At 50.7% G+C, this 26,637-nt stretch overlaps 1 protein-coding gene across 3 annotated transcripts in view; it reads left to right on the forward strand.

The window, feature by feature from the left end:
* The window catches only part of NCAPG2 (non-SMC condensin II complex subunit G2), a 48,778-nt gene that overhangs the window by 9,842 nt on the left and 12,299 nt on the right, over positions 1-26,637 (forward strand). For 2 of the 3 annotated variants that reach the window (XM_072964041.1, XM_072964042.1), the window contains exons 7-23: positions 372-506; positions 3,096-3,190; positions 4,466-4,535; positions 6,973-7,059; positions 10,234-10,329; positions 10,957-11,082; positions 15,054-15,233; positions 16,331-16,483; positions 20,114-20,336; positions 20,480-20,583; positions 22,215-22,388; positions 23,220-23,290; positions 24,193-24,346; positions 24,442-24,615; positions 25,664-25,780; positions 25,862-26,002; positions 26,450-26,549. In XM_072964041.1, the coding sequence (XP_072820142.1) occupies positions 372-506; positions 3,096-3,190; positions 4,466-4,535; positions 6,973-7,059; positions 10,234-10,329; positions 10,957-11,082; positions 15,054-15,233; positions 16,331-16,483; positions 20,114-20,336; positions 20,480-20,583; positions 22,215-22,388; positions 23,220-23,290; positions 24,193-24,346; positions 24,442-24,615; positions 25,664-25,780; positions 25,862-26,002; positions 26,450-26,549 (2,200 nt within the window). The remainder of the gene's footprint in view (positions 1-371; positions 507-3,095; positions 3,191-4,465; positions 4,536-6,972; positions 7,060-10,233; positions 10,330-10,956; positions 11,083-15,053; positions 15,234-16,330; positions 16,484-20,113; positions 20,337-20,479; positions 20,584-22,214; positions 22,389-23,219; positions 23,291-24,192; positions 24,347-24,441; positions 24,616-25,663; positions 25,781-25,861; positions 26,003-26,449; positions 26,550-26,637) is intronic. The other variant, XM_072964043.1, reaches the window with a different exon arrangement.

The following is a 26,637-nucleotide window of genomic DNA, read 5'->3' on the forward strand; positions in this document are numbered from 1 at the left end:
ATTTGCTTCCCTGGTGGCATTGGACCTGTTGTGATTGCCCATAGCCCAACGTAGCTGACGGCTCTGCACCGGTCAGCACAGGCCCACGTCCTTGTGGTCCCACAAAACTGCTGAACAGCACTGGCTAGCAACAACTCTGCCTGCTTTTACCTGTGTTTTAAAAAAAAAAATATTCTCTAGAGTTCCATTTGCAAATTTTAGTAACATCTGCAGATTTTAAAATCTGTTTTCTCTTGTCATTATTTCTTCCTTTGGATGAGTAATCTAGAGTTGTAATTATTTATGATATAAAATACTCTCATAGTTAATTTGAAATGTGACCTTTCCATTTTTTAAAATACTCTAACATTTTCCTTTTCACGTTGTCCCAGGGTGCAGACATATGTCGGCTTTGGCGTATTCATCAAGCTTTGTATTGCTTTGATTATGATTTGGAGGAAAGTAGAGAAATTAAAGATATGCTGCTTGAGTGCTTCATAAATGTTAATTACATCAAGAAAGAAGAGGTAAATGGCTTTTCTTTTTTGCCGTTCTTGTGCGCTTGTCTTTAATGGAAGCTCGTCCTAGTTCGTGTGTTTGGTGTTTGCGTCACACTCAGTGTTTTAGTAAAAAACCAGCTTAACTGTCAGGAGCTACTGTGTGTGCTGCACATTGCTCTTGCTGCGTGGCAATATTAGGCAAGGATTTTACGAGTCCTTGCTTATTTCATCATTAAATCGGATGGTCACAGGTGGCTGTGTGAATCCTAGGGGAACCATGATTGTATTTTGAATTAAGAATGATTAAAAAAAAGGTTGAGAAAGCTCTTCCCCATGGGTCAGATCTGATCCTCTGCCCTGATTCCAGGTTGACAGGCATATACTCAAAACCATCATCACACAGTAGCCTTTCTTCCGCCTGTCCAGTAAATCCAAAAGGAGGCTTTCAGCCACTGCTCCAGTGTCCAGTCTGGTGGTCACTCCCACACATGGCTACTGAGCATGTGCAGTATGGCCGGTCCAGTTGTGGCCTTCAATGTAAGATACACATGGATTTGAAATGTAATATGGAAAAAGAAGGTGATGTATCCCATTAATAACTCTACATATTTATTGCATATTTAAGAGACAGTATCTTGGTTATATTGGATTACATGGATGTATTATTGGAACCATGTAATTAAGCTTTTTCCTTGTGTTAATATGGCTGCTGGAGAATCAGAAGTCACGGGGAGCTTCCCGTTCCTCTGCACAGCGCTGATCTGCTGTCTTGGGGTTTCCTGGGCCGTTTATTGAAGACTGACTGTTCCCTCATGGGAACACCTTTTATTGTAGAAAACAGCTTGCTTTCTGGGTTCTTGTGGCCTAGCAGGTGGGGGTTAAGACAGAAGGAGGCAGTCATCACCCCTTTGTGAAGGAGGTGGGGCAAGACTTCCCAAAGGTGGAGGAGGAGGCCCGCAATGGAGGTGGTGAAAGGTCTGACGGCTGGTCAGCAGGAGAGATAGGATATGACCCGGTTTGCAGGCTCCCCAGGCTCTGCCTCCCGCTGGCATGGCTGAAGGGCTGGATGTGGTCACTGACGCTGGCCGAGACCTCGGCTCTCGGGGTCTGAAAGGCTGTGTTCACATCTCTGTTCGTCCACTGAATAGGTGGTGGCCATGATCAGACTTTTTCAACCTCAGTGTTTCCTTCTGTAAAACAGGGACGCAGTTGCCTTGTTGCAGGGCCCCGAGCGGCTCAGGAGTGATGTCCACTGGGCAGGAAGGGCAACATCATCCTTGTTGGAAGGATGTGGTATGCGTGGCCTGTGTCCTGAGCCTCTTCTCTCCAGGATGGTTGTGAAATGTTGGGAGAGTAAAGAAATTCAGAGTGGGTTCGGACAGATAAGCTTTATTTCTGTTTGTTGACTTCTGCACAGCAGTTGATGAACCACTCATATAACGTGTGTACACATGTCCAATTTCAGCTGGACTATAAAGAGACAGAGACAGATACACACGTGCATGCACATGTATACCAGAGACAGATACGTGTGTGTGCATGTGTACGCCAGAGACAGATACATGTGTGCACGTGTGTGACAGAGACAGATACATGTGTGTGCACATGTACGCCAGAGACACACACGTGTGCATGTGTGTGACAGAGACAGATACACACATGCTACAGCTCTCTCTTTAGTTCATGTGCTCTTTTGAATTAGTTTCTTGGTCAGTCATTAATTTGGTCAGATCAGTTTCCAGTCATTCTGGGTAAAAAAAAATATATCTTCTACACTCTACTGGCAAGTTACTTCCAGTAAATATTTTTTTAAGAACTTGTGTGTTGCCAGCTTGGTCACCGTGCCATTGGTATCAAAGTGTGTTACGTCTGTGGGATTCCAGATGTGGTCATGTGCCAGGAAGCAGAGAAGAGGTGGCCGTGCTGCTGGCAGGGAAAAGTCACGCTTGATGTATCTTGCGCTCCAATAGGGAGTAACTGTGGTATTCTTGGTGTCTACGCTACTGTGTGTGGTCTCGCAGTCCCGCAGTGTGCATGTCGACCAGTGTCACATGATGCATGCGTGACACTTAATAACTGCATGTAGTACATGGAGACTGCATGCATTTGAAAATTCTACCTTGGCAAATACTTGGCTTATTACTTTACAAGTCCTCAATTTTCTCTTTTGTAAAAGATGAAATGAACTGATGTTCAGTTCCATTCCCACCCCACAATGCTAGATTTCAAGCATTCTTTGATCCTAGGTCATGTAGACATTCGTGACAGAGCCAGAATGAAGTGTTTTGGGGCCACTTGGCTTGCCTTCTGGGCAGCGTGTAAATGTCTGTGAAATCCTGTGGTCGAACTGGAGGGAGCTCCGTGGTAGGAGCTGCTACACCCTCTACAGGGGCCCCCCTGCCGCCTGGGGCCCAGCTCGGTCCCTCCAGGACTCCCACTGCTGTCCCACCGAAGCTTGTCCCCAGGGCGTCTCAGTTACAGTTACGGGGGCTTCCCTACCGGGAGGAGTAGCAAGCGTCAGTGTTAGTAAGCAGGCAGACAATTGTTTGTGATTTTGTTACTGGGAGCTTGTTATTTGGTTGCAATTTTAACATTATATCCTTTTTTTTTTAATAGGGAAGAAGATTTCTTAGCTCTCTCTTCAATTGGAATATAAACTTTATTAAAATGATCCATGGGACCATTAAAAACCAGTTACAGGGATTACAAAAGTAAGTATTAAAGGTAATTAATATTTTGTGCTGTCTTAGCCTGGTTTTGAAAATTTCTATTTGACATGACTTCTTAGTTATGCCAATGTATAAGAAGCTTTAGAAACTGTCTCTTAAATTATATGATTCACTGTGTGCTGTTGTGCCTCTGAGTGTTTTTTCTTGCTGCAGGAAACTGTTCTCTTTCAGCAGTGATACTGAAATTAAGGCTTACTTTGTGGTAGTCCTTTATGTCCTGGTTGACTATCAGCCCCAGTCACAGGAAAGCCCGTGTGGCCAGCACTTCTGCGTAGGTGCCCCGTCTTCCTCCCTTCCTGTGGGCTGAGCTGTGGTTGGTGGAAGAGCCCTGGGATGGGGGTGTAGGATGCAGGCCTTCGCCCGAGCTCCCAGCCTCTGGGGCCCCTTCAGTGGGCGGAGCTGTTTGCGGGGTTTGGGGTAGGTACTTAATCTGCTCTGGAGCTGAGGAGCTGACATTTTATTTTTATTTATATGTGTGTGTGTGTGTGTGTGTATATATATATATATTTTTTTTAACTTGTTGATTGCCCCACTGGATTGGCTGCCCCCGAGGAAACAGCTGTCACCCGATTGAGGTGGCGTGGCGATCACCATGTTAACCGGGCACTGGGGGTGGACCCGGACCTCGTGCACGCTGAGCACACGTCCCACCACTGAGCGCCACCCTCCCCGCAAGTCGACACACTAGAACTGAAGCCTCAGACGCCTCAGGCGGGTGGGCCTCAGACTTGGGTCCCCGTCGCGCAGCTCTGAGTGCTGAGCTGGGGTCTGATCCTGGGCCGGTCAGTTTACTGGGGTGCTTTCCCCTGCCCTCACTTGGAGAGTATTTGGGTTGAAGCAGCCGGCTTCCTAACTATGGGTCTGAAGTCGGTCCTGGTATCTCAGGGCTCCCTGCGCCTGAGGGAATCAGTCTGGAAAGTCCAAAGTGACTCCAAGTCGAAAATTTATTTATATTTAAACATCTGTTACTTAAGAATTTGGTTCTGGGCTTGCGTTCTCATAGTTTTACAGAAAATAGTGAAGTTCTGGGGAGGTCTTGACTGAGAAAGAAGAAAACGGTTTGATATTTCAATTGTCCTTCTCCAACCTTTTTTTGTAACTTTCTGCTACAGGCAGATAAGGACTCTCTACTATGCAAAGCACTAGTCTGAAACTAAGTTTCTTCTTCCCTAGGATAGGAGAATGCCTGCAATGATACACTTTAAAAGTATAATCCTTTGAACTTGCAATAAAAATGTTTGATTTTTTTTTTAACAGATCTTTAATGGTACACATTGCAGAAATTTATTTCAGAGCTTGGAAAAAGGCTTCAGGGAAGACACTGGAGGTATTTCCTTCCATTTTATGAAATGTTAACACATTTTTATTGTGTTCTGGTTACTAATTAGATAGCGACAGTAGGGCTATTTGAAACCTGTGCTGGTGCTTGTCTGTCACACTGAAGGCCACGGCGCGAGTCCACGGGACAAAGACGTGTCACGATGGTTACATCGGAACCCATGTGACAGTCATGTCCTCTGGTCTCAGGTCGCGTCCTGGCTTGCACACAGCCTCCGGGGCCCCGTCACTCGGCACCAGGTGCAGTCGAGTGGTGCCGAGCTTTGCCCCGGTCACTCGGGCAGCTCCAGCCCTGTGCTGTCTGGCCACGTGTGGCTGCCTGGCGTTTGAGACGGGCTGTAACTATAAGAGACGCACCAGTCTTGGAAGACAGTGTGGAAAAGAGGAAAGTGAAATATCTCATGGGTATTAAAAAAAAAAGTATTGATTACACATTGAAAGGATAGTGTGTTGAATATATTGGGCAAACAAAATATGTTATTAAAATAATTTTGCCCTTTTTTCTGTTTCTAACGTGGGCACTAGAGAATTTGAAGTTGCTTTTGTGGCTTGTGTCTTGTCTCTGTTGGACAGGGCTCCTTGGCAACCTCAAGCCACCTCTTTAGCGACATGGTTTGAGAATTTAAAGATGTTTGTGTGAATACGGCTAACCTTTAGTAACTGTATGCACCTGCATTCTGACTGTGCAGTTCACGACCACAGGTAAAGATTCACAGACCCTTTTGGAAAAAAATTAAAAGAGAGTGTCCTTGTCTGATACTCCCTTGTGTTTTTCTCATCCTAGGTTCTCAGATGTGTTTTCTTTCCTTCTGAGAGTACAGTCTGTACTCTGAGTCAAAAGGGGTCTTTCCTCTTTGGGAACAGGCCCTGGACGGGCGGATGGGGAGGCAGAGGAGGGGCAGCCCCCTGACGTTTGGAGTCTGTTTCCATCCGCTGTGCTCTCCTGGCCAGCGGAAGCTTGGGTTAGACTTGCCAGGGTTTCACTGACTCTGCTCCTAGAGAGAAGGCGCTGTCACTTGTATCCCCCATTGACAACTGCTGAAATAGGTTTACAATGTATGATTTGGGGCGAAAGGGCAAAACAAGGACTTTGTTCTGTAGTTCTTTGCACTGCTTTATTGCTACATGAAACTTGTTCCCAGAGAGGAGTTCATCCCCCTGTTCTTCAGTAGTGGTTTAAAACTGGGCGTTTGTAGTTGAAACCTTAACTGACTAGGTCTGCCCCAGATTAGCACCAGCAGCTTGCGCTTCGCAGGCTCGCTCCCTTCCCTCTCCTCCCGCCGCCCCGCCAGCGTTTAGAGCAAGGCCCAGACTTGGCATCCCCTGTCTGTGTCCTGGAGTGCGTGTCTCTGGGAAGGGTGGTTGTACAGTGCCAGGATCATACTTACCAAAGTTAACATATTTGAATTTCTCATAAAAGTGGCCGGAAGTTTAAAAAATAAATTTCGCAGCTTTGTTTCAAAAATGTCTTCTTACAGTTTTTTTGGAATCGGAATCTAACCGTTCTCCCAATGGCACTTGCTTGTTACATCATTTAAATCTCTCAGAGTGCTCCTCCCTCTTCTGTTTTAAAAAACTCTGCCACTGACATGCTGGGAGACCCAGGCCATTGCCCTGCAGGGCACTCTTGTTCTGGCGGCTGGCTCTCAGTGTCAGCCCCGCGGTTCTGGCGGCTGGCTCTCGGCGTCAGCTGCGTGGTTCTGGCAGCTGGCTCTCGGTGTCAGCCCCGTGGCCCGGACACTTGCCTGGTGGTGTTGGTTTCTCCTTGTCACCACAAGTCAGACTCAGGTTTCTACGTGCAGTGATGCTGAGATTTACTGGCAGCTTCAGGTGGGTGAGATCGTTTTATAGATAGTGGAGAAGAGGTAAATATTGACAGCACGGTTTCCTACATCCTTCCCTGAAGCCATGGAGTCCTGGGTGTGGGGTAGCGTGCAGGCGAACAGACCAGACCTCCTGGGTCCTGGCACCCATGTCCCATCTCTGCCCTGCCCCTCTGCGGCAGCCCTGGAAGGCTGTGTTTCGGTCAGTTTGGAATCCTGGCCGCGCCTTAGCAGTAGCTCAATGTTAGCTCTGCAGGGATGCTTGCACAGATGTAGTTTTCCAGATTAGCAGGATGGCGCAGAGAGGGGGCCCCCGCCTCGCTCGTCCCCCGCGCTCTGTCTGACTGGCTGGAGCTGGCTCCAGGGGTCAGGGGAGGCTTGCCCTCTGTTTAGCGCGGATTAGATGTTTCATCAAATAAGATAGCGGCTCTTTGGTATGTGACAGCGGAAGGAGTTCTAAAGGTGTGGGGTTAAAGCGGGAGCGCTCTGGTGCAAGGACCCAGGCCCTTTCCCTCACAACGCAGAAGGTGAACAGGTCAGACTGTCTTCCCCACCCACGTGTGCTGGCGCCCCCCAAGCTCTCACACTGGGTTTTCACTCCAGGCCATCGAGAATGACTGCATCCAGGACTTCATGTACCACGGGATCCACCTGCCTCGGAGTTCTCCGGTGCACCCCAGAGTGCGCGAGGTGAGCCTGACCTGTCAGCATTTTCAGAAGTCACGCCTCATTTTGTTTGTTTTTAGAGAATTGTTTTTGTGAAATGTTGCTACGCTTTCACAGGCATCAGTTAAAGGCATTTCTCAGGATCTTGATATTTGCAATCTGGGAGTTTTACCCTGCCTCCAAAGTTTACAGTAGGAAAGCAAAGGTGTGGCTACTGTTACGACATCAGAACTTTGTTCACAAAATCTTTCATTAAATTCTTTGACATAAAAATGTCCAGAATCATCACTCCCTAACTGCCACTACCATGTTTTTCAAAAAAGAGGATATTTGAGTCTTTTTTAATTGAAGTAGTCAGTTTACAGTGTAATTTCTGTTGTGCAGCAGTGATTCAGTCATCCGTATCCACATGTATACACACTCCTTTTCATGTTCTTCTTCATTGTAGGCTGTTATGAGGTATTGGATGTAGTCCCCTGTGCTGCACAGTAGGACCTTGCTGTTTATCTATTTTCTGTACAGTAGTGTGTGCCTGCAAATCCCAAACTCCCAATTTATACCTCCGCCCCCCCCTTCCCCCTGGTAACCACTAGTTTGTTTTCTGTGTCTAAATCTGTCTCTGTTTTGTAAATAAATTCGTTTGTGTCATTTTTTTTAGATTCCACATGTAAGTGATATATAGTATTTTTCTTTCTTTTCTGGCTTACTTCACTTAGAATGACAGTCTCTCAGTTCATCCATGTTGCTGCAAATGGCCTTACTTCATTCTTTTTTATGGCATAAATATACCACAGCTTCTTTATCCAGTCATCTGTCAGTGGACATTTAGGTTGCTTCCACTTGGCTATTGTAAATAGTGGTGCTAGAGTTTTCTCTAGATATATGCCCAGGAGTGGGATTGCTGGATCATATGGTAACTGTATTTTTAGTTTTTTGAGGAATCTCCATGCTGTTTTTTCCACAACGGCTGCACCAAACTACATTCCCACCAGCAGTGTAGGAGGGTTCCTTTTTATTTGAGATTATTTTTATTATTTATTCTCATACATTACATTTCCGTTTTGGTATCCTGCAAACCAAATGGATGAAATGTTTCGATGGTTTCTCTTCTAAGATTTTGTCTTTGAAAGGTCCTCTCGGAATCTGGGTGTGGGCGTGTCCTGGGTCACACGTGGCCTGAGTAAACCAGGCTTTGCTGTCAGAGTGACCCTGTCACACCGATGGGGTCTGATGGTCACAGTAACCTTGCAGGAAGACAGGCCATCGTGTCTCTATTGGTCAGTGTCCAGATCCCCCAGCGATGCCTGTTTGCTGTCTTGGCGCCAGCCGTGTGTCAGGAAGCTGAGGGAGTAGAGGCAGCCTCGCTGTTGTTTCGTGCAGTGAGGCCGCTGTTGCTGGTGGGATGCAGGCATACTAATTATACGGAGTTTGCGTGGACAGGAAGCTTTTCTTTTACGTTACTATTTACTTTGCATCTTCCAAAGATGAAGAACCCAGAGATAAATATATTCAATTGCTCCACCCCCCAGCACGCGCGCACACACACACACACACACAATCCCAGTGTGCTTCATTGAGTTGTAGGTCAGTTTGGTGTTTCAGATACTGTTTAGCCATAAGGAATCGTGTCATAGTCAACTGTACAAGTTTGTGACATAGTTGCTTTGCTCCTGGCCCCAAATGACTAAAGATGTTTTTCATATCTGGTTTTCTGTTGTGGTAGTGTGAGTAATTAGGATATAATAAGTATAGATATAATCATTTGTTAAATTTATGGAAAAATGCACAGAAAGAATTGAAAGGAAGAATATCAGATTTCACTTTTCAAATGAAATGTATTCCTGGACTCCAAGTAATGTTCTCACTGCTTATAACACATTATGGTTTCTCAGATCCTTTTTTTGATAAACATCAAATTTACGTTATAAATCATTTTATTGATATGGTGAAAGGTTTTAGCAGATGCCTTAGAAGTCATTTGAAAGTAAAAAGTCCCCACATTGTTAATGAAAGTCTTCTGAAATTAGATAGTAATGATTACACAACTCTGAATGTACTAAAACCCACTGCTACTTACATCTCAAAGCGGTCTGACAAGCTTTCTGTGAATACCATTGATATCGAATTAATATTGTACACACACAAAATTATAGATTCATATCACTTAGCACCATATAAAATCTTGTAAATAAAAAAATTAAGTCAGAAAAAGTAATCCCCAGACTTTCAGGGTAAAGTTGATTCAAGTTCACCTAAAGTGTGTTCTGTTGTTTTATAGCCTAATTTAAAATTTTTTCCATTTTTCTGTAGCGTAATTTGAGCTTCAGGAGTTGTGAGCTAAGGAAGACAGGCCGGTTGTCGGGGGCAGGGTTCTGCGGAGAGCTGCGGGAGGAGTCTGGCTGGTTAGGAAGGGAGCAGGAAAGAGCACAGGCGGGAAGCTGAGAGCAGCCCGTTTCCCGGTTGTGCCTGAGCTGTGGGCGACCTTGACTTCTGCGTGGGGCTCTCCCTGGGAAGGAGCCCCACGAGCGGCGCTGCTGGGATGCAGCCATCCCTGGGTGCCTGCGGGGCTGGCCACCAAATCCACGGCCGCTCCAGGCCCTCTCGTGTACTTAGGCTGCCCGGATTACTTACGATCCCTGAGACCTCGTGAATGCTGTGCAGATAGTGACCAGCAAGCAGCAGACTGGAGTTTTGCCTTGGAGCTTTGTGGATTTTCTTCCCGAGTACTTTGTATCTGTGCTTGGTTAAACCCGCAGATGCAGAACTGGGTGTGGAGCGCTGACTATGTATGTGCCTTTTGGGTGTCCGGTGTAGGCTCTCAGAACAGCGGATGGTTGGAGCCAGAGCTCTTGAGAACCAGAGTGCCCTGTAGAAGCCACTCGGGCTGTTCCGTTGTCCACTTTACCCTGTAGGTCAGAGGTGCCAGTGCCTTTCCATGAGGTTTCCTGGCTGTTGGTAAAAGAGTAGAAACTGGAACCCAAAGCCACTGACCTCTTTCTGCCGTGGATTCCTTTGCCTGGTGAGCCGTGTTCAGTGCTGTCAGGATGCCTCTCCCCTGTGACTGCCGTCAGAAGAGACCGGCTGAGGCCTGTGAAGCCCAGGTGCAGCCCACGCTCCCTGGGTTTCTGCAGAGTGGATCTTAAATGCTTTTTTGGAAACACCAACATCACCTCTCTGTTCTTCTTCTCTTGACTCTAGGTGCTGAGCTACTTCCACCACCAGAAGGAAGCGCGGCAGGGGGCGGAGGAGATGCTTCACAGGCTGTACAGGCCTGTCCTTTGGAGAGGACTGAAGGTGCGCCGCTTGGCCTGCTGCGCCTGGAGCGCTGGCCACGTTGCTGACGTTAACACGCTCTGACTCAGAGTTGCAGTAAGGCAGTAAAAATAAGACTCGAGGCTGGGAGTGTTAGGAAAGTTTGGATGAATAATTTATTCTTCTGTTAAAAGCATTTCTCGAGTGGGAGCCTGGGTTGGCTGAGCGCTGCAGCACAGCTGTGAGGAGAGCGGTCTTGCCCAGTGAGCTGGCAGAGACGCTGGGGGTCTGCAGAGCTGCGTGGGCCACCCCGTCCTCAGGACCGCCTGCTGGTGGCCGGGGACAGAATGTCAGCACTCTAGGGAGGCGTTAGGGGGACTCACGGGCAGTTTTAACGCAGGGAGCTCCAGGTTGGGAGTGGGATGGTCACTGCTCCTGATGACACAAGGTGGGCTGTGACGCAAGGAGGCGTCCTCTTGTGTCTATCGACGTCGAGCTGGGGGCGCACCTCCCTTACGGAGGGTCTCACAGTTCGTTTAGTTTGTGTACGGTTGTCTTTAATTTGCAAGTGCGTCGGTGTTGAGATACTGGCGGTGACCCTTCAGGAGCCGCACATGGAAGGCTCTGAGGGGCCTCTCTGGATGCTGGAACTTGCTTTCATCACTGCAGGCCAGAAACTCGGAAGTCCGGTGCAACGCTGCGCTGCTGTTCGTTGAAGCATTTCCCATTAGGGATCCAAGCTTCAGTGCCATCGAAATGGACAGCGAGATTCAGAAACAGTTTGAAGAACTGTATGTACGTGTCTCACGTGGTTGAGCTCCTTAGGCCGCAGCTCTGCAGGGCCCGGCGTGCGTCCTGGCCGCCCCTGAGCTGCGCCGTGCTGCCCTCAGAGGACACGCTCTTGCAGGAGACCTGTGCTCTGCCACTGTCTCCTGTGCGGGTGGGCCCAGAGTGTCCTTTCTCTTCCTCTCAGTCTCCTCTGGAGCGTCTGTTTACTACTGTCTGTGGTTTCCAGCATCTTAAAGGTACTCCTGTCCCCGGCAGAGAGGCAGCAGAACAGGGTGGTGAAGACAGACCCCGGCTTGAGTCCATCCCTCGTTTAATAGCTGTGGGGCTTCGGGCACTTTGTGAATTGAGGGTGGCAGTTCTGGCCACCAGAAAGTTGTGGGGCAGTGTCAGTGAGCTAACGCTGGTTACGTTTTAAGGCAAACTGGCAAGTAATGCCTTTTGCAGTTGATTGTTTTCAGATGCCTGATCTCCACCCAAGACGTGCGGACGTGAGGGGTGTTGTTAACCGTCCCCTGGCGGGAGCAGTGGTGAAGAGGGTGGTCATGCCCAGTGAGCTGGCAGAGATGCTGGGGGGTCTTAACTCCCTCACGGCCCCGGGCAGTTGCAGAGCTCCCTGACCTCCACCGAGAAACTGTGTTGTCCTGGTTCGCAGAGGAACATCTCAGGGAGCGATGGCCAACAAGGATGTTCCCCGTGCTGCTCCTCAGACGCTCCTTCTGTTTCTCACTGTGAAAAATCTCAGACGTGCAGAACGTGGAAATAACAGTGTACTGAGCACGTGTCCGCTCACCTCTTCGCATGCAGGTGCACTCACGCACGTCCGTAAACACCCACCCGCACACGCACGGGCCGCACCGCCTAGGGCCAGTAGTCCTCAGTGTCTGCCGGGTGGGCCTCACCCACACGTGTGTGCATCTGAAAGCCCCTGCAGGGACCCTGGGGGGTCAGGGATGGATGTCTCTGGGGAGGCAGGCGGTGGGCCTGGCCCGAGCGGAGCACTCGCGAGCGGTGTTGCCAGCAGCTGTGCGGAGGCGCGTGCTGAGGGATCGGGAGCAGGGAGTCCCGTGCTTGTTCTGAACCCCAGCTCCGACTTAACGAGTCTGATCTCTGTCACATTACTTCATCTCTCTCTACACCTGCTTCTTCTTTAAAAGTGGGAATAATATTATACAGGATTGTGACAAGGTTTCAGTGAAAAATTGTATGTAAAGTGCTTAGCTCAGTCCCTAGCACTAAGATGGCAGTGGTCATTTGCTGCCCAAAGGAGCGTTACAATACGTGAACTGCAGAGCTGTCGCATGGGGTGCCCTGTAACAGAGCGATCTGTGTTCAGACTAACCTGCATGAGGTTTATTTAAATAAATTCAAAACAGATTTTTTTTAAAGACTATTTTAAAAATCAAAAACAGCAATAACAGAGTTTGAGCTTTAAGTCCTGTTTAGGGTGAAGACAGATTTCTAGGGAAAGGCTCGTGTGTGAGCAGCGTATCCTGTGAAAGCCTTGAATTGCTTTTGGGAGTGAAATAAATGTCGGGGTCTTGGCCGGTGACGATAATTGCTGGGCGAGCATCAGTGGCTCTACTTTGCTGCAGGGAGGCAGAGTCCTCTGACTGTTTGAATCCGAAATGTTCTGTACTTTTCTGTGACATTGACTTATAGTTTGGCCAAGTGGAGAATTTTGTATTCAAAATAATTTTTTTATTCCAGGACTGCCAAAATATTTAGTATTATTTTCTAGCATTGAGGGTTTCTGAAACTTTAAGGATGTTTCTATCATTTGATTTTTTTTTCTGCTGCCTTACCATGAAATCCAGTCTGTGGGTCTGAATCTTAGAGAAAGGAAGTTTCCTTAATAGTATGTTTCTTTTCTTCTTTCCGGTGTCTGTTCGTTGCTAGCTCCTTTTAGGAGGCAGTGCAATATCGTAGTTGAGTTAATAACAGTAATAGTTACGAGCAGGAGCTGTCTTTGTAAAGGGCCAGATAATGGAGATTTTAGGTGTGTGGGCCCCGTGGTCGCAGCTGTCCCACCTGCCGCGCTGCACAGAGAGGAGTAGATGGCGAAGTCTGAATTTCACATCATGCTTCTGTGTCACAAGCTATTATTCTCCCAACCTTTTCCAGCCATTTAGAAATGAAGACCACAGAGATGGGCATGGGCCGGATTTGGCCTCAGGTTGGGTTCCTGACCCTGGGTCAGGGCCCGAGGTGGTGGGAGCGGGTCTTGTGAGGAGGGAAGGTTCTCAGGCAAGAGTGGGGTTGCCCTGCGCTGTCAGCTTCCTGAGCTGAAGGAGGGGGGCAGTGCTGAGGGGCAGGCCGGCACCCCCGGCATGTGTGGTGTGTGTGTGTGTGTGTGCGCGCGCGCGCGCACGGCCACGCGGTCAGGGTGTCCCCTTGCAGAAACGGCCCACAGGGTAAGCCCCATCACCTTGGCGGCTGCGTGGCTGCCTGGAAACACAGATGCAGACCCCAAACTTGTGAGACTGTACGTTGTAAGGCGATTACCCAGAATTGTTTTGGAAGAGTAATGTTGGAAGTGATTCATAGAAAACAAAACTTATAAAACCTGTGAGTGCCTAAGGTTCTCTTCAGTTTTTCATTTTAATTTTTAATGTCGTTTCCGTGCTATTTGCGTTTCTCAAGTGACCTGTCATCTTCACTTCTCCATCCTTGTCTCTGAATGAAGGGTCAGGGTCGAGAGGCAGCACCCGTGTGAGTGCAGGGCCCATCTGCAGGAGGCTGCTGCCTGCCTGGCGACCTGGGCTGCTTTTGCATCAGCGCACAGGGCGCGTCAGCACGCGGGGCGCCCTCGGGTCCCGCGCAGGGAGCCAGCGGCCTGGTGACCCCTGCTGGGGGGAGGGGGTTCCTTTCCGGCTGCCTGATGCCCTCCTCTTCCTGCTTTCCTGCTGGAGGTTTGGGGTGATTGCCGATCCTTCTGTGCTCCTGGTCTGTTTTGAGAACTCTTTCAGGCAGATCATTCATCCCGGAACTCCCCTGTGTCCATGGAGGCCTGGCCCCAGGTCCCGCTGGCCCGACTCTGCAGCCTTGCGGTGCCCGTCTTGACGCTCCGCCCTCCCTGCGGCCACCCTGTCGTTGTGGGCGGATGCTGGGGAGAGGAGAAGCGCTTACTCATCCTACCTCGGCCTTCTTTGGGCTAACTGTGGAGTCAGAACTGTTTTTTGTTCTTAAACTTTGACCTGGAGAGTTTCATGTGTTGAGGCCCATGTGCCTGGCGCTGCTGGCCCTGCCCGTGTGTCTCCGTCCCTGTTTAGAAGCGAGTCTGCGCCATGTGACACTTCTGTAGGTAGTGGAGGTGTCCCTAAAAGATAAGCATGATCCGACCATTGTCACAAGATGACAGTGACTCCTTCAGGTCGTTTTTTAGTGACATTTCAGTGACAGTCTGGGTTTTACAGAACCTGTCCCTGTTTGATGTTACTATGTTCCTCTGCCCTTTGTGTTTCCTGTAAGCTGGTGGCTAAATTCAGAGCTGAACAGAGTCATGTTTCTGTGTGGTTTGTTGGTCACGCTAGGTTCTTGGTGGGGTTGTTGTGAGCTACAGCCCGGGGCTGTGTACCGTCTTACCTCTCTGCCAGCACCCAGTGGCAGCCACTGCCTGGGTTAATCCATCACACGAAGAATTATTTTGTTTTGGTGCATTGCAGCACTTTGGAAGTTGGAGGGTGTTACCCAGGCTGTCTCCCAGGACTGGCAGGGCGGGAGGCCCTGCGTGTCCCATGTGTGATCAGGGCCTGCTCAGTGGAGGCCGGCAGACGGGCTGGGCAGACGAGGCACCGTGTGCCTGGACTGTCCACTTGGAACACTCAGCTTTGGAGGTGATGTACTCGGAGGCCCTGAGCCTGTGGGATACTCTCCAGCTGGCAACGTCGCGCAGGTGGTGAGGGCTGTTGTGCGGGTGCAGAGACCGGCAAGGAGCAGACACATGGGATTACTAAGCCTGTTTCCCTCTCTCACTTTAGAGCCTTTTAGAGGACCCTTCCCCGATGGTCCGCTCCACGGGGATCCTGGGTGTCTGTAAAATCACCTCCAAGTACTGGGAGGCGATGCCCGCCGCCATCCTGGTCGACCTCCTCAAGAAGGTCACGGCGGAGCTGGCCTTCGACACGAGCTCCGCTGACGTGCGCTGCTCTGTCTTTAAGGTGAGATGGCAGTTCCACAAGCAGTGCTGTTTGTGGGAGTACAGTCCGGACCACACGCTCCTGCCCCATCAGCACGGCTCTGCTGACGTTCTTGTTGTCTGGCCACAGGGAGCTTTTCAAAAAGATGTCTCCTTGAAATGATACTCGTTTTTAGTGAGTGCGGAGAGTGGGGAAACAGCATTTAGAATAGGAGCTGCATGTATATAAAACTTTTTAACGTTATTGTACATTAAAATGGACTTTTTGGTTTAGTGGATGCACTTCAGTAAGAACCTTACAGAAGTGTTCTTTCCCCGCTGCCCTGTTTCCACACTTACCAGGACACGTACAGGCTTGTTTCACCTGCTGCCCCCCAACTGTCCCCAGCGTGTAATTACTTTGAAGCAAATCCAGGATATTACGTTTATTTATTTATTTATGTATTTTTATGGAGGTCCTGGGGATTGAACCCAGGACCTTGTGCATGCTAGGTACACACTCTACCACTGAGCTATTACCTGCCCCCCAAATCCAGGATGTTATATCAGCACATTGGTAAATATTTCAACATGATCTTTAAAATAGGTCTCTTAAAAAATATATCCTTTTTCCTAATAACTGGAGAGAGACAGTGGTGGAGCAGGTCAGCTCTTCAGACGTGGGGGCCGGTCTGAGCCTGGGCCTCTGGTGCGGGCACAGCCGTGCGGAATGCGGGTCTGACAGGCGCTGGGGCTCTGCACCCCTCGAGGCAGGAAACCATGCAAGGACCCTGGGGCTCAGCTTTGCGGCCACTCCACTGGGGTCCTCCTGCTCCTTTCAGCTCTAAAATCCTTTAAAATTTCACTCAGAGAAAGCACTGAAGAATGATTTTATAACTGCTCCAGCCTTGTTTGAATGAAACAATGGGTGAACTGATGATCAGGCATTGAAACTACATTAATTCATTCAAAGTGTGCTTCTTCCATGAAACTGTTTCAGAGGAGCGCTGTTTTCTTGAGGTGTGTTTATTTCACTAGTTTTAGTGAAGATGGAACTGAATGTTTTCTGAACTGAATTTTCTTAACTTTTTCTTGCTTATGTTCTAATTTTGAACTGTTTATCTTTCTCCTTTCTTGTAGTGTCTGCCGATAGTTCTGGACAACAAATTAAGCCACCCATTATTAGAACAGCTTTTGCCAGCAGTGAAATACAGTCTCCATGACAATTCGGAGAAAGTGAGGGTGGCTTTCGCTGACCTGTTGCTGAAGGTGAAGGCTGTGCGGGCTGCCAAGGTACCGTAAACGGGAGCTTTCTAGTAAGACGTGAAGTAAGTAGGTGTCATTGTCATTGACAAAAAGGCAAAGCAGTTTTGATCTCGAGGGTTTTGGTGCCACCGTGTACACTGACTGATGTCTGGTCCGTTCTGCACTTGTTTGTCCCATGAAATGTCACTTGTTTTGTTAGTGTTTTCCTTGTGAAAGATGTTCATGTAAGCAGCCCCAGCCCTAAATTTTATTTTTATCATGTGCATAAAAGTTCTCATTGAAATGTTTAAATGCTTGCACACAATAAGCACTGAAAACACTACTTGAAAAAAATACTGAACATAGGTGTGTGCCCCCCCATTCCACAGAAGGAAGGGGGGTCGCTCGCTGGGATGTGCTTTTTGGGGGAGTGCAAATTGCCGAAGGGACACCCTTAACTCTGGTTCTGTTTGGCTTTTGGCTGAAAATGTCAGTTACAGGGTTCTTAGCTTCATCACCCGGGCCCCCCTCTCTGCAGAAGCCCTGCAGCGCATCCCACGTGCTCTCGGGCCGCACCGCCCAGGCGCTGCCCTCTGTGCTCTCTCAGAGGTGTCGGTGGCTTCCATCCTTTGTGTTTCCATGTAAAGTGCAGAATCTGCACATCAGTTTCAACAAAAATGCTGCTGCAGTTTGATTGCATTTGTTGTAACAGCCTTTTGAAGGTGTAGTTCTGAATCTGAAGGTGAAATTTGGCCTCGTGTCTTGTGTGAAGTGTACCTCTGTTTGCAGAGGATGACTGGAGTGACAGCTCGTGAGAAAGTGGAGAGAGCAGTTGTTTTCAGTTTACGGGTCTGTCTAGGAGAACGGGGGCCAGGTGAGACCTGGAGAAAGGCCTGTGACTGGGGAGTCTGGGGTTCAGGGACGGCAGGAGCAGGGAAGGAAGGCATCATGTTTTCACCAGGGGCTTCTTTCATCTGAGTCCTTTGCTTGCAGAAGCAAGGCAGAGAGTGATTTAGCTCAGAGACCTCTGGGAAGGGTGCTGGGCACACGAGCTGATTCCCTGGAAAACGTGGGTCAGAGGTTGGCAGGCCTGTGGAGGGCAGCTGTCGGGAGGGGGCTGCTGGCCCACCAGGCTAGAATGACAGGCTGCCGGCCGGCACTGGCAGTGCTTGCGTTCCAGTCTCCGCCTGCTGCTGCGAGGGCGGGAGGAGGGCGAGAGCTGTCCTCTGCTTCCTCCCTGAGCCCGGGCAGGGCCGTGCGCAGAGGGACCACGAAGGCCCGGGGTGGATATTTACCGCTGATTAAATAAGAGTGCGTCCTGTGGCCGAGGAGCAGTTAGCAGCTTGGCTAATTAGGCTTCTATTTATAGTTTTCATTGCCAGTGCTAGCAATTTCAAGTTGCTTGCTGTTCGTTTTGAAATTCTACATTTTTCGTATTTTATAGCTAAGATTTAGGCCAAATCAACAGCTACTAATATTGAAACTTCATAATTAAAAAGAAAAAAATCTTTGGGGTTTCTTTTTTTTTTCTTCTTTGGATTTCTTGGTATGCAATTATTCTTAACATTGGAAATGAAACACCAGTTAGCAGTGTGTTTACATTCTTGTCTGCTGTTGATATCAATCTGTGGGTAATATGTTTGGATAAAATAAAACCTCAGGTAATTGAAACAGAAGAAATCAGGACCCTGAACTAGTCAGAGCCGCTCTGCACTTTGTTTTAGAAAAAGTGTCATCAAAGAAGAACAGGCTAACGTTGAGGGGGTTTCTCCAAAGGCAGCCTTGCGGGAAGAGTCCGTTGCGAGAACCGCCCCTGGGCCTTGGCACTTGGTGAGGTGCCAACCGCTGTTTCCATCAGGACGGTCGGGCCTCCGCGAGGGCTCCGGAGCCAGCCTTTTCCACGTGGAAGACCTCTTTTCAGTGCTGTCCTGTGGCCGGGCTGCTGTGCTGACCTGGGTGTTTCCTGGGTGTGTTTGTCTCGGGCGGGTTTGAGCTCCGTGAGGTCTTGAGGCCTGGAAGCCCCCCGTGAGCGCCGCCTCCGTTTCCCTCTCGGAATCTGTGTTGCTCGGCGGCCCCAGTGGACGTGCAGCTGAGGGCGTGGCTGCCAGGTCCGCTCTGACCCACTCGCTTGGGGAGGAGTGGTGACATGCTGAGGGGCTGTGGCCGGCTCGGGAGCTGGAGGGGTCTCCGCGCCCCTCCCTCCACGTCTGCTCCCATCCGCCCCGGTGCTGAAGCGGTGCAGCCGAGCAGAGCCATGGTCTCAGATCCCAGGCATGGCTGAACGGAGACGTGAGCCTTTCAGGAAATGTTTGTCACCCACAGCTGCGCTGGGTGCTGCCTGGGTTCCACTCGGTGTGCTCACACTCGCAGCCCACCTGGGTGGCCGGCATGGGCAGGAGGGGGCCGGGCAGAGGGCAGAGCAGGCTGGTGCTCATGTTTCTCCACCAGACTCTGGCGTGGGGTCTCATCTCACCTCCAGGCCTCAGCTGGCGATGCTGGAGGAGTTGGCTTCTCCGTGGAGCCACCTGCCTCGGGGGGCTCTTGCTGTTGGAAGCCGGGGCGCTGTTTGCATCCCCAGTGGGACAGCGTGCGTGATAGAAGTGTTTGCTGTGAGGTTTGGGGTTAGTTACTGAGAAATACCGGGAAGTGTGTAGGTGGAGGTGTCCCAGGAATGTCTGGGGGAACGGTGGTAGTGTCAGATGCTCAGACATCCCCTCCCGGCAGGGGCAGAGTGTGTCTGTCAGGATTTGCAGCACAAGGTCCTTGTGACCTGGGCATGGAAGGCTGAATGCGGGTGGGCTGTTCGCAGGTGGGAGTGAGGATGGGGCTGGGGGGAGGTGGGGGGTGACGTGTTGTGTGAGGCTTGAAGCCACATGAAGATGCCTCAGTGCTGATGAGAAAGAGCCCGAAGGCCCTGGCCAAGGGTTGGTCGCTAGGGCCAGGGCCTGGAGGGACCCACGCCAGTGGTGCCGTCCCCTCGGACAGATGAGGGCCGTGTTGAGTGTATTTGCACAAGTGACGGAGACATGGTTTGAATGCTTCACCATTAAAATATGTTTCTTACTGTTATTCTGGGTCATTTTCCCTTTGTCTTGAATTTCTTGTTGAGAAGTTTGGCCCTTTCCCGTGGGCGTGGGCAGCTCTGACACTTCTGAGCTGAGGGGTGGCAGGACAACGGCGGGCAGCAGCTGTCAGGGAGCCAGAGGAGGCCTGAGGCGGAGAGGGTGGGAGGGTGACCAGGCGTGCGCCCGGAGCTCAGGGCTGAGGCCTCTGTGTCCAAGTGGAAACGAGGTGCTTGCTTGAACTTCCTTCCTGTGCCAAATCTGCTGTAAGTGTTTAAATTCACTTTTCATAGTAATGGACCAAAAATTGCGGTGTTTTAGGAAATTTAAAATTATGAGACTGATGGCTGTCCTTTGAGAGTCTGCTGCTGTACGTTGAGCATGGTTCTAAGGGATTACAATTGAGCCCCAGCAGCCTCGTGCTGAGTGCTGTTAAAATACGGGTTTATTCTGATTTCTCTTCCCAAGAGGTGCAGATTCTGGTATAGTCATTTGAAATGAACTTCCTTGAGTACAGAAATTAGTTCCTTTTTTATTAGGCTCTGGGAGTTTCGCTTAAAATGTTTTCAAGGTTGCAGGAGGGATTGATTGTCTCCTTCTGGTGCTTCGCACACAGTTCTGGAAAATCTGCCCCATGGAGCACATCCTGGTCCGGCTAGAGTCGGACTCCCTGCCCGTCTGCCGGCGCCTGGTGAGCCTCATCTTCAGTTCCTTCCTGCCCGTGAACCAGCCCGAGGAGGTATGGTGTGAGCGCTGCGTGGTGCTGCTCCAGATGAACCACGCGGCTGCCCGGAGGTTCTACCAGCACGCGCACGAGCACACCGCCTGCACCAACATAGGTACTGCCCGCCCGCGGGACTACACGCCAGGGCACTTCCTGCCCAGTTCCCTCCAGCTGTTTGGGGTTATAATTTCACTGTGAGAGAGACACTCTTATTGAAGAAACACGTAGATCAGTTATTGTTTGTCCTACACATTGTAGCCAAGCTGATTCATGTGATTCGCCACTGCTTGAACGCCTGCATCCGGAGGGCGCTGCGAGAGAGCGGGGAGGACGAGGAGGAGAGGGAGAAGGAGAACGCCAGCGTGAGTGGGGCAGGGTGGTGGTGGGGGGGATGGGGGGGCACGGGGACCGGAGGGGGCGGGGACGTGTTGGGTGGGGAGGGACAGAGTGGGCACGGGGACCGGAGGGGACGGACGGGGACGGGGCGGGATGGGAGCTTCTCCCCCGGAGCTTGTGAGACAGGATGTCAAGTCAGAGTGGTGTCACTTGCACAGGCTGTTGCTGTAGCCAAACTCTTACTTTTCATTTGTTCCTTTAGTACTGGTACTTCAACTAATTATTTTGAAGGATCATAAATAATTTTTTGGGAAGAATTCCCATGTATCCTTCTAGTTCACTGTGGACTCTGAGTAGGGTTAAATACAGAGGAGAAATTATTATTGGTGACACCATTTTTCCAATTTTTTCACTATAAGCGTCTCTGTTTATTTTCATTTGACTTGGGGATAGCACCTTTGGATTGGGTCTGGATGTTACCGTATTTTACAGTTAGATGGGCGCCAGTGCCCTCAGATTCTACTGGAAACATCTTGGGGTTGAATTTCTGGGAATTAGCTTTATTTAGAATGATCTTTCAAACATAACTTATCAAAGGGACTGTTTAACTGCTATTTCTTCAGAATCCAAAGTGACCAATATATCAAAAAAGAATATTTAAGATTTAGATACGTATTACTTATTTATAAGCAGTTTCTTAAGCTTATAAGCTAACTCTCACACTTGTGTACATCTAAAGTAGAAATCTGGGGTAGTCTTTGGTGCCCAGCCACGTGGATTAGGAAATGGCCTTTCAAAGAAAATAACAAAAGACAGTTTGCCCTCTTGCTGAAACCTGGTGCTGCGTGCTGGCCGCACGGAGAAGCTCCCGCGCTGGTCTGGCCGCCTGGGATGGAGTCTGCGAGTGTATGCGTGTGTGCGTGCGTGCGTGTGCACGCACGTGCTCCCGTCCACTCAGCATCTCCTTCCTGCTCTGACTGGGCTAGAGCGCGTGTGTGGTTTAAAGCACATGTTCAGAACGTAACAGTGGCTACTGCTCACTGCCAGCGTAAGCTTGGAAGATGTAAGTAGGTTTGTCATTACAGAGCAAACCGAAGAGGCCCGTGGCTGAGTGGGAGCTGGCCGCCGTCAGGCAGGCTCCAGAGCCGGGGGCTCTGGCTGCCGGCCCCGGGGCTGGCGGCGGCTGGCCGAGGCCCACCTCGCTGTGGTCCGCTGAGCTGTGTGTGTCTGAGTCGGAGCAGTGACCACATTCAAGGACACAGCCCTCCTCCCTCAGTCTTCTCACATTGAGGACTTGTGAGACTGACATCTTCTGACACAGCAGAAAATATAGTAAAAAAGCCTGCTTTTCAGCTGTGTTATGTCATTAAAGAATCATTTATACATTTTAATCTGTAGAGGATTTTTAATTCATATAAACTGCTTATTGAAAGGACAGAGGGTAAATTTAGAATTTATTTCTTGGGTGGGCTTTTCAAAACAGATTGACCTTTAGTGATGGAGATGCTCAAGTAAAGTCGTTTCACGGCGTGGAAGTAGCCCTGCGTCCTGTGCGTTTCTGCTCTGGGTCTGGAGTTGAGATGTGCTTTTAAACAAGGTGCTCTCCTAACAGTCGTCCTGAGCTGACTCTTCCGCAACGCGGTCGTTGTTGCCTCAGGCCCTGGACCAGACGCTGTCCGTGAGCGACGCGGGGTGCATGGCGGGCCTGTTGGAGGTCGTGGTGATCCTCTGGAGAAGCATTCACCGGAGCTGGAAGAGTAACACGGAGGCCGAAGTGTACACTGTCAGCAAGTTTGCTGCCATGCTGCCCGAGTACCTGAAAGTGTTCAAGGTGAGCCTGGCCGTGCTGCTGTGGGCGCGCTACAGTCACGCTTGTGCAGAGTCCGCCTGCGGGGCCTGAGCCAGGTCCCGCTTGTGGGGCGGCCGGCCTCTCGCCCCTCACGGGGGTCCCAGCACTCAGAGACGTGTCCCGGGTGAGCACCCGGTTGCTCTGTCTCTGATGGCCGGTGACGCTATTCTGGAGTCTGGTTTGAGTGCGCCGGCGCGCTCACCGCTGCCTCCGTGTGAGTGGCTTTCCTCCCGCGGCTCCTCCGGCAGCCCCGTCCCACTTTGTAGACGCAGAAGCCGAGGCTCAGAGACAGCCCTTTCCAATGTGCGGGACCCTGGACTGGGGTTGGCAGGTTCCCCCTAAGCTGCGCTGTCTTCCCAGAGGAATTCTGATTATCTTATTCATGAGTTTTTCTCTGACTTAGTTTCATTCTCTTGAGTTTTATATTCAGGGCACCATGTGCATAGAGTTTTTTTCCCCCCTTTCATCATTACTGTTTTTAAAATAGGAGTCAGTGCCTTGATGCAAGAGGTTTTGTCTGTTCTAGTTACTGCCATAGCCCCAGGATCTGCTCATACACAGCAGGTGCTCAGTAAATATTTGCACAAATTAGTGTTTCACACAAGGCAGTAAATGCCTTATAAAGCCCTGGGCGTACGCAGCAAACCTGACACTTACCTGGGGTTTAAGTTTTCCCCTTGCGTGTTGAGAAGGTGGCTCAGTTCCTACGGAGCAACTTTGAAAAATGGGCTCGTGGGAAGTCACTAGGGCCCTGGGAGTGCCTGAGTGCCTGGTGGTCATGTTCCCTTCTGTTTCGTCTCTTCATGCCTTCAGGATGACCGCTGCAAGACCGCCTTGTCCATGCTGGCGTCCCTGATGCCAGCCTCGGCCGTGCCCACCTTCAGGTGCCCTCCCCATGTCCTGCACGTGCTGGTATCACCCTCAGCAGACGGCCCACGACCCTCAAGTGCTCGGTGCTGCCGCCCTCCCACTTCCACCCCTGTGGCGGGGAGGACAGCAGACGCGGTTTCCAGGGCTCCGGGGTTGCTGAGGGACACGGGAAGAGACGGGGAACTGAAACCGCTGCTCAGCTTCAGAGTCTGCGGCCGTCCAGCCCAGAGCCAGCAGCACGCGTGGTTCTGGGCACACGAGCGTGGCTCTGGGTTGGATGAGCTGTGTGGGCAGGATGCACATGGACTTGGGCCTGGCGTGGAGCGGGGGACGTGAAGTGTCTCGTAGTGCTTCTCTGCACCGATGATGCCATACCAGTGTTGAGGACAGACGGGGCTAGTGAGATGCACTGTTGAAGTTAATGTCCCCCAGAACCTTTAAAATGACACGGGTGGCCTGCTTTTGTGGCTGCATCGTGTTTTTATTAGACAGTGTTGCTCTAGAGTTTTGGTTATTCCCTCAGTAACAATGGCTTATTTTTATTCATATTTATGAAAAAATAAATGTTTTGATGCTAAAAAAAAAAATTCCCCCCAAATTAGGGATCTTTAGAGTCTGACGGAGGCAACACAGAAAGGCTGGGGTTTTCATAAGCCTGGCATGTCCTCTAGCTCATGTCGGGGCTGCGTGGGCTTGGCTGCCGGCAGTGCTGCAGATACAGCATTTTGTGCAAGCTCATCCCACGTGGCGATCATGGGAAATGGTGCATTTGTTCCCGTGGTGCAGCGTGTCCGGGGGACCTGAGACAGGCTTACGTGCCTTCAGTTTTTAGCATCTTCATTTTCCCCAGCTTATAGAAAAGTGAGAACTTGCTATTGAAATATCAGATGTGATCGCACGTCTTTGGCATTTGCAGCTGTGGTGTGATTTCCACATTAAGAAACCAGGAGGAGGGAGCGGCCGACAGGAGCCACTGCGTTTTGTTGGACTGCCTCTGCTCCTGGGGGCAGGTGGGGCACGTGCTGGACCTAATTGTGGACTGGCTGCCAGAAGAACAGCCTGCGAGCAAGGTACCCTGGGCCACGCTTCCAGCGTTCGTGGGGCACAGTGTGTGAGGGCCTGCGCCGCCTGGGGTGTGCACTGTAATTATTCTCTGGACTCTTAGAGTAACTCGACGTCCAGGCGGAGGGTGCGGCTCCAGGACCCGCGGCCCGTCAAGCCTGAGCTGGCGCTCGTCTACCTGGAGTACCTGCTGACCCACCCCAAGAACCGGGGCTGCCTGCTCTCCGTCACCCGCAGGAAGCTGAACCATCTCCTCAGGGCTCTCGAGACGTCAAAGGTATCTTTGTAGAACAGACCCAGACGCCCTGGAAGTTGAGTGATGAAGTAAGATCTGAATTTCCCATGTTTATAGAGTGAAATTTTCACCTGGGGGCTGCATGGGGGCTGGTTGAAAATTTCCAGGCCTGGTCTTTCTGCCAAGTCGCATCCAGCCCTGGGTGCAGGGGAGTCAGGCTCGGCGGGTAGCCTGTTGGTCAGGACGCATGCGTCCACAGGGGACTGCCTGCCCCACCCCCACCCCCTCTTGCTCTGCTCCTGCTCGTGGACGTGGCACACTAGCTTCCCCTCCGAGTCCTGGGCAGGCTTTTCTGGGAATCTTTGGATTGCATGTCCATGAATTCACCATCTCCTCCAGGGCCAGCCCTTGGACAAAGCCTGTTAGGCTGCCTGGTTTCAGCTCTGCTGGAGGCAGAGGCTCCCTGCACCAGCCCCAGGCATGGTGGGAGGAGGGGTCTGCTGGAGGCTCAGCCATCCGAGTAGGGGTGGATGCAGCCGTGGGCTAGCCTGGCCCCTGCTGAGCGCTGTCTCACCTTCCAGGAGTGGGCAGGTGGACAGGGCTGGGATTTTGCCTATGGCGGGGCCTGGGCTGCACTGATGCAGAGAGGAGGGCGGCCTGTGGGTTCTGGGGGTTAGAGGGTGGTGCCCCCAGCTGGCTTTCCTGGCCAGGGTGCCAGTGGGATCACACCTGCTGAAGGCCGGTGTTCCCCATCCTGCTCTGTGCCAACCGGGCACTGCTCCTATTAGGGTGGGCGCTGAGGGGCCGCAGGTGAGCTGGGGCGCCTCACCCCTGTGCCAGGAGAGAGCTGCTCCTGGGCTGCCCTCCTCTCTTCTGTTGGTCTGTCCTGACTGCTGTCTCGCTCAGATTTGTCAGAATTTACCCTGACGGCTCCTAAAGCAGCACCTGTTCAGAGCTGCTCTCTCGTCCCTTCGAGGGGAGGGTCTGTGGTGGGAGAGGTGGGGACGCACTGTTCCCCTCCCCGGGCACAGCTGTGTCCTGGCACTGGCTTCTCAGTTGGAACCTGCCCTGCAGATTTCCTGTTTTACAGGTGGATCTGGAATCGATTTTGCAGTCGCCAGGTGGGAGCCCTCACAACCTGAGTGAAGGAACTGCCCTGCGTGCCTTCAGCCTCCACTGTCGGCTGAGTGTCCACCTCCAGCACAAGGTGTGTCCGCGGCTGTGGCAGCGCGGGGGCGTGTCGGCGAAGGGGCTCCGCCTCTAACTCTCTTCTGTTGTTGTTGGACAGTTCTGCTCAGACGGAAAAGTTTGCCTGTCTACTCTGGAAGACACTGGGATTTGGTTAGAAAGCAAAGTTTTATCTTTTATCCAAGATCAAGAAGAAGAGTACCTGAAGCCTCGCAGGGTCGTTTACCAGCAGATCATCCAGGTCAGACGCCTGAAGGCACACAGTCCTCCCACTTTGTCGAGCTGTGATGTGCTTCTGGGTTTCAGTTTCTGATCTGAAGTTGTAACTTCAGACAATACGGCTGCTCTTCTGAGACACTCACAGTGGCATCTGGCTATCTAGAGTTTATTTTCTTGTGAAGCATGAACTGCATAATTTTAATGTAATTTTACAATTGCATATAATAGATATTCAGTAATGTTTGTGAAATTACGTAAAGTGTGATTCTGGGTTTCTTATGCAAACTAAAATGAGAACTAATGTATCTTTGTGAGAATTCCTTTATGAAACATATTTGTAAACATCTGCCCTACGAGGCAACCAGCAGCACCTCAGGTGGTAGACGTTCACCAGGCTGGACGCGTCCCTTTTCCCCCTCACCGTGGCCTTTGTTGTGAAGTCACATCAGCTTGCCTGTCTCCCCCACAGACCTACCTGACTGTGTGCAAGGATGCTGTCATGGTCGGCCTCGGGGACTGCAAGTTTCAGCTGCAGCTTTTACAACGGAGCCTTGGGATCATGCAGACAGGTACACTTCCTTCACTCAAGGACTAGCTGAGAGCAGGTAGTAATCAGAACCGGCCCATCTCTCCTTCCCTCACTTTGCTGGCCAGGAC

This window comes from Vicugna pacos, chromosome 7 (assembly GCF_048564905.1).
Source record: "Vicugna pacos chromosome 7, VicPac4, whole genome shotgun sequence".
NCBI lineage: Eukaryota > Metazoa > Chordata > Mammalia > Artiodactyla > Camelidae > Vicugna > Vicugna pacos.